Here is a 7,346-nt window from a genome sequence, read left to right as displayed (position 1 = left end):
TGTGCAAGGGCTGGAACACTCAATGGGAGACATGGGGATGACAACCTGATGGCAGCTGCCCCTGGTACCCCAGCTCGGCATCCCTTGGCACTGACAGCATCTCCCCACCAGTTTGGCCTCACTACTCCTTGCACAGACACTAAGGGATGTTATAGATCCCACCAGCCCCACAAGTACACAGTTTAACAGCAGGGATGTAAAACGACAGCCAGCATTCATCAAGAGGAGGTGGGAGATGGAGGAGAGCTGGGAGACCCCCGACTTCAGCATCACCGAACACCAACGGGTGTACACCACGACTTGGGGTGACACAGCCCAATGCCTGGTCTAGCTCTGTGGAACACGTCTGCCCACCGGAGCCCCAGACACCAGCCCCAGCTTTCCCTCTGTAAACTCAGCACTTGGTTTTCCGCAGCTGATAACGCAATACAAAGTCATACCAGCCGCCTGGCCCTTGTCAGCATTAAAAATTAAAGACAGAGCAAACAAAACCTAAAGCTCCAACATTTATTATGGCAATTTCCCACCCACCCACAGACCTGCACTGGGGGTTGCTTTATTTTTAATGCATCACATCAGACGTGCCTTCCAAGACACGGCACAGCACGGAGATAACCAAGAGGCCAGGTTGTCCAACGAGAGCAAGACAGTCTTTTCCATGGGGAAAGGAGCTGGTTGAAGCCATCGGTAAGCCCTTGACCTTGGTGGGTGGGTTTGCTTTTTTTTTTTGTTTTGATTTTAGAAAATAACAAAAGAAACAAAGAAATCACCCAAAAAAACCCCAAACCAACCCCAAAGAAGTGTCGTACTCTATTACAAAATATAAATACGATAGTCTTGCAGGCAGGAGGAGCCCGGGGAGCGTTGCCTTCGGACGGGGACTTCCAAGGCTCTCCTGTAGGGATGCGGTGAGCCAGCAGGACAGAGGCCGCCTCCGGATGCTGAGATGCCGCCGGCCGCTCGCCCCAGCTTCACCTCCTTTCAGAACTTAAGTGCTCTTGGAGTTCCATCCGAAAACTGCCAGACGTCCGGGGCTCCCTGGGCGCTGCGCCAGCCGGGGGGGTACGCCGAACCTACAGAGAGCATGGGGACAGAGGAGAGAAAGGTGTGAATGGCCCTCGGTGAGAGGCATTCGCTTATTTTATGTCTTTGGCTTTGGTCTGGTTTGGTTGTTTAACGACTAGGACACCCAGCTGTGGCAAAGGGGCACGGCAGGATGGAGCCCTTCCTCCTCTCAGGCCACACTCTCGCATCCAGCATTGCTTGGCACCATGCAGGAACCACAGGGATCACTCAGGGAGAAAAGCCTCTGGGCTCTACTGAGATACCTGGGATGTGCCTGGAGCTCTGCTTGGGCAAGGACTGAGCCAGCCTGTCTGCGAACTGCCTCCTATTCTTTCCCAAAGCCTCCAGGGTTTCCCACAACACCCACAGTCCATCCAGGTGCCAAAGACCCTCTTAAAGCCATCGGTACTGTTAACACACTACGCGGCAGGTGGTTCATGGGGGACCTTCCCCAGCTCTCTACATGTTGGATACTGCACAACATGTAAAGCCATGTGCACGCTACAGCTGCAAAGCTCAAGCTGCCAAGTCCCAACCTGCACCCAGCAAAGTGTGCAGGCAACTCCAGCAGCATGGAATGGGGTGCTGGGACAGCAAATGTCCCCAACTCTATGCACATGGAGAATGAGAGCCTCTGCAAGTCCCTGCTCAAAGCCCATCACCAAGCACTGCACTACCCCAAACAGCAGGCTAAAGGGCTCCAGCAGAGGTGGCGAGGCCAGCACATCATCAGCACACCCTCAAAATCCACCTCTGCATCCTGACCAGGGAATAAGCTTGTATGGGAATTGGTTCATTAACACTAGAGTGGTTGAGGGGCTACAAGTGAGACTTGCAGTAAGATTATTAAGACTAAACAAGCAGCTCCTAGGCCAAATCTTCACCGGGTGTAAACTGGAGTGAGCGTCTCCTCCAAAATCAATAGCACGTGCCCAATTCCCACCCCAGGGAGGGTTTGCTGCTGATGATGCCTGCTCCCAACACGTTTCACGCTGACATAAAAGCTGGATGAGACTTGCAAGGGAGCCAAGAGCACCAGGGCCACCCCGGCCACAAGCAGTACCAGCACAACACCACTGCAAACCATACATCCCATCAAGGGGCATGAAACCCAGGGGGACCCTGAGCCTCCTGCCCCCTGCCTGGATCCCTGTAGCCTATTGAAACCAGCAGCTGAGGAGCAGCAGCTCTCCAGTGGCTGGCAAAGAGCCCTCCAGGCAGTATCACTCTCCTGATCAATACTACAGTTTGCCCATGCATCCGCCAAAAGTGGGTTTCAACCTTGATAGGAGAGGGAAAAGAGAGGGAGGGAGCTAAAAGAGCAGCTGGTATCTCTTTTCTCTTTTGTACAACCTCTGCACTTAGATAAACCCCGAAACTGTATCTCGTCAGATACGCCAAAGCCTCCTGAAAGTCAAGCAAAGACATGGTATCACTTATTCCTGTATTTATCTCAGCCCTTGGAACCATAATAAATACAAAACATCTGTAGTCTAAATTCTGGATACTGGTTCAGCGCCTTCATTACATTAATCATTCGATTTGGAGGCGATTAAATACGAACAGCAAAGGGGGGCTGTGCCATAACAACACATTCCTCCTTGAAAGTGGATGGGGTTGGAGGTTTTAACACTAGAGACACTGCTACCCAAGTACCACTCTCATTTAGAGACATTTTTGTGCACAGAAACAGGAAAGCTTCTAAGTGGGTCATGCCAAAGCAGCTCAAGAGCCCATGATGGGGCTGATGGGGATATACGCCCCAACCCAACAAACCTCAATGGGTTTATCACGCCATTAACTCATCCCCAGTGACAGAAAAACATCATGGTAGTGAACTCTGCTTTGGTGTTGAGGTGACACGCGTGTTCTCATTCACAAGCTATGCTCTCGGTGGCCAGACAATGCTCTGACAACTTCCACATCAGGAGCTGCTTCTCCTGAAGCTCCTCCAAACCACCCCAGCCCCATGCGTGGCCGCAGAGTGACACAGCACCCAGAGGGCTCTTTTAGCTCTCTGAAACCTGTAAATCAAATGCACCACTGCACAATACAGAGAAAGTAATGAATAGGTGTATTCCTTCCTCCTATTAAACCTCATAGCAGCACATGGGGCTCAAATCTGCCTGGAGATGTCTGTATATGTGATGACTTTATATGTGAAACATAGTTGTGGGGTTTTATACTAAAACATAGGATAGAGAAAGGTAGTGGAATGACGACCGCCGTAGGATAGACATGGGATGCAGCACCCACTCCAAAAGACAGCCCAGCTACACTCAACCCTGGGCAGACCAGCCAACACGAGTACCCTAGACAACATCTCAACCATGGAGTGAACAACCAGCAATAAGAAAGGTTGAAAAGAGAGGGAAAGACCGGATTCTGAACGGACATTTCATGGCATGGGATCAAAAGCTGTGCTGTTAAGGCAGCTGAAAAGCACTTTGCGCATCCCTGCATACACCAGCACTGTGGGGATGGCCATTGCATCCATCCCCTTCACCTCAAGCCCACCATACTGGGGATCTGCCTCCCCTACGCTGTGCTAGGGGTCCCTCTGGCAGCGCCTGCATCCGCACTGGTCCAGCACAGCATCCACTGGTACTGGCCTGGTGAAGGGCCGCGCAGTTCAGGGGCGCTGCCGGTGTTTTCCCAGCCTGTCTGCATGCTCATCCCACTATTCAGACAATGCAACCTTCATTCCTCATATGTGGGATTAAACCAGAGCTTTTTGCCTTTCTCAAAAAAAGGAATATTTTTTCTTTAGATTATCTATTCCTGTGTTTTTCAAATCCCAAACTTCCCCTTCAAGAAGGCGCTGGGCAAAATACAGGCAACAAACGATGCCATCACGAAGAGACGACAGAACAACTGGAAGGTTTTACAGAAATCAAGAAAAAAAAGGAAAAAGGAAAAAAAAAAGTATTAAATCCATTACACTAGGAACAGCAAGAGACAATATCACAGCAGTACGTGCTTTAATAAAGTAAAGAGATGCTGCAACATGCAGTATTTGTCAAACTGACAACATACACAGACCCCTAAGGGAGGGATGGGGAGACCTGCACTGGAGCCCAGATTTTAGAGACAATGCACATGAAATGTCTCATAAACCTGTGATTCCCACCAAAAGAAAAAAGCCCATGGGAGAAAGGAGGGGAGCTCCCAGCTCCAGCCTCCAGCCAGGAATGGTGTCAGGAGCTTTGGGGTGCGATCCCGGAGCCGCGGTGTGTATCCCCCCCCTCGAGAGAAATCAGCTCCTGCCCAAGCACCCATGTGTGCCGGTGCTGATTTCACCCCACAGCCCCAAAACCTTTAGGTTTGGGGATGGGGGAGTCCCGGGGGGGTGGGTGTAGGGCTACTTTGTGCTCACCTCTTCTGCCAAAGCACTGCCAAAGTGGGGAGGGAAATCCCTGCTGCAGAAGCCAAAGATGCCGCCAGTTATCAGGTGGGGGGGTTCACAACTTAGCCCTCAACTAAGGGAGCCAAAAAAAAACCCCAAAACTACATGTCCAGACTGCGAACGCTTCCCACTGAAAACTAACTTGTTATAGCCCAAAAATCCTCAGCATAAAGTGGGTTTATCTAAGGGCAAGCTGGGCAGCGTGCGCTCCTCGGGGCTCGGAGCGCGCACCCCAAAACACCCCTGCCCGGGGACCTTCTCCTAGAGCCTGCCGCTGGGAGCCACCTACAGCGTGTGTCAAATGAGGACACCAGAAGCTGACAACTGTGTACTTTAAGGTTTTTTTTTTATTTTTTCAATAAAGGGACAAAATGGGTGTATGAACAGGATAATGCAGACAACTGCCAAAAAAACACAGACAGTGGTTTTTCCAATAGAACTTAACAAAGACCAGAAACAAATACAATAAAAAGCCAGGTTGTAATGACCTTTGGTCATCCAAATAATAATAAAAAAAAAAAAACAACAAAAAAATAAGGAAAAAAGAACCAAAAAAAAACCCCAAAATAACCAAATCCCCCCCCTCCAAAAAAAAAGATAACCCCCAAAGAAAAATAAAAGATCAAATTAAGTGCCTCTGTTTTGAACAGAGCACGTAAGCAATAATAAATAGTGACTCCCATAGTAAAAGATAAAATTTCAAGTTACGACAAACAGCTTTCATTACAGGAATAGAAAAGGCCAATAACAAAATATTCTGCATTGCCATTTACAAAAAAGTATTGACTCAAGCGGGCTTTCTCTTTAATATGCTTTGCATATGAAATTCTTTCCAATCTAAATATAAAGCACCATTTAGTTTTTGGCAATGAAAAAAACTGCAAAACGGTTTTTTCTCCTTTTTTTTCTTTTTTTTTTCTTTTTTAAGCTTTTTTTATTCTTTTTTTTTTAAGCTTTTTTTTTTCTTTCTTTCTTTCTTTTTACTGCATATGAAGTTAAGATGCTGGAATGTCGGGTGATAGAAGGAAAGGGACATAAAGCACACTACAGAACAAACCAACGTTATTAGCTTGCAGTACTGCATACAGTATGGCAGCAGGAAAAAAGAATGCAAAAAAGATATGTACACCCCTCTGTGACGGCCAGCAGCGTGACATCTCCACAGCATTCCCCCAAAGAGCCATCATATGGCCTCGGATCTGTACAATGTCACACTTTTCTTCTTTTTTTTTTGTCTTTTTGTCTTTTTTTTTTATCTTTTTTTTTTTTGAAACATACAAATAATTTGCACTATATTATCCTGCCAAATTAAAAAAATATACTGTGGCAGCCTGTGGTTTTTGTTTTTTTTTCCACTACCAAAAAAGGTACATTGATACCTTTTAAGAGAACAAGCAACAGTTAAAAATACAAGCTTCAATATAAATACTATAGTGCCTACACTAGATGAACATTTAATTCAAATACCATTCTAGAAATACAGAAAAAAGAGACCATAAATGTGTTTTTAGCATAGGAATCAACATGAGTGTGCATTTTCCTATATTTAAGTACTATATAATCTTAAACCTTTCCCCAATGCATGTTTTTCTTTATACAACCTGAAGAGCTGTGTATATCCAAGGCATAGAATTTCCACTACCAAAATGAAGAACAAGTCTTGTACACCACCAAGACGATGAACCCTAAAATACAGTTTCCCCCTAAACATAATGAAGTGTTGTGATTTTTTTCCTTTTTCTCCTTAAAAAAAATTTCTTAACATTTATATTTTAAAAAAGTTTTTTGTGTTTTTTTTCTTTTTGTTTCTTTTTTTTTTGTACAAAAAAAAAAAAAAATCCTTGCACTGTAGGAGCCAAAGCAATCATTCATTTTATGGGAGTGTAGAGTCTGTTTCCATTCACAGCGCTGTAATGTCGCATCCGAGAAGATAAGCTCATTAGTCAAGTAAATGGCTGGCAAAGTTTTGTGTTTTTTATGGGTTTTCCTTTCTTTTATGCTCATCAATGAGATCATGTTTGATTTTTTTATTGGTTTTTTTGTGGGGTCTTTTTTTTTTTCAGCATTCTTGCAACTTTTCCCTTAAAGTATAGACCTGTAAACTGGGAAAATTGTACAGTGCACTTAATTGTCCTATCTGAGCAGTCTTAATTTTATACTCAACCTCTGTACCTTCGATTAAAGAAAAGATACAGACATCACAGGCAGAGTCAAGTGCTATTTGAACACCAACCGGGGCAGGCGCTAGCTTAAGAATAAAACAAGGAATCCTTTTCCACATCAACACAAATAGCACACAGAATATGGGAAGGAGGGGAGAAAGAAAAAGGACAACTTTTAGGGAGCACAGACAGATAACTGCTACTCTTTTGCTTATTATTTCTCTTTGTTTTAAATTCTCCATTACTTCTTCCAAGCATCACATTAAAGGCAAGTCTTAAAGAGTTCATAGTTAATCATCACTGCGTCGGTATTAGCTTATAACCTGTTCTAGTTTTAAATGGCAAACAGTACCACATTGTGCTAATAAATCACAATATTTTATTTTACTTTTTTTTGCTCCTCTATCTGTTACACTCGGTAAAATATTATTGCCAGTCTTATTTTTATTCTTTATATGGTACACACGAGGTCTTAAAAGTTTATAATTTGATTGTCAGCTTTGACAACCAAGTGGCTCCGGATTTATTTGCTTTTGGTGCCAGAATCAATAAAAGATATTATTAAAAGTAAATATCTTCATCAAACGGATTTCCTTACTTGTGTATTTAATGGCATTGAAGGGCCTCTGCGCGTTTCACATTCTATTTAATCATCGATGGGGAGGGGAAGATAAAAGTTTGGGGCTGGGGGGGGGGGGGGGGGGGGAAGGCCC

The 7,346-nt window shown here is 45.1% G+C and overlaps 1 protein-coding gene across 5 annotated transcripts in view; it reads right to left on the bottom strand.

The window, feature by feature from the left end:
- Positions 1-493: 493 nt before the first annotated feature.
- BCL11A (BCL11 transcription factor A) overlaps positions 494-7,346 on the bottom strand; it is a 73,775-nt gene continuing 66,922 nt past the window's right edge. For all 5 annotated transcript variants that reach the window (XM_057405752.1, XM_057405751.1, XM_057405753.1 and 2 more), the window contains exon 4: positions 494-1,073. In XM_057405752.1, coding sequence (XP_057261735.1) covers positions 972-1,073 — 102 coding nt within the window. In that variant the 3' untranslated portion in view covers positions 494-971. The remainder of the gene's footprint in view (positions 1,074-7,346) is intronic.

The sequence above is a fragment of the Pezoporus wallicus genome, unplaced genomic scaffold (assembly GCF_028554395.1).
Source record: "Pezoporus wallicus isolate ANWC-B61680 ecotype Strahan unplaced genomic scaffold, APGP_CSIRO_Pwel_v1 contig_6714, whole genome shotgun sequence".
Taxonomy (NCBI): domain Eukaryota; kingdom Metazoa; phylum Chordata; class Aves; order Psittaciformes; family Psittacidae; genus Pezoporus; species Pezoporus wallicus.
Note: the sequence above shows the minus strand (reverse complement) of the source record. Positions and strands in the feature narration are given on the sequence as shown.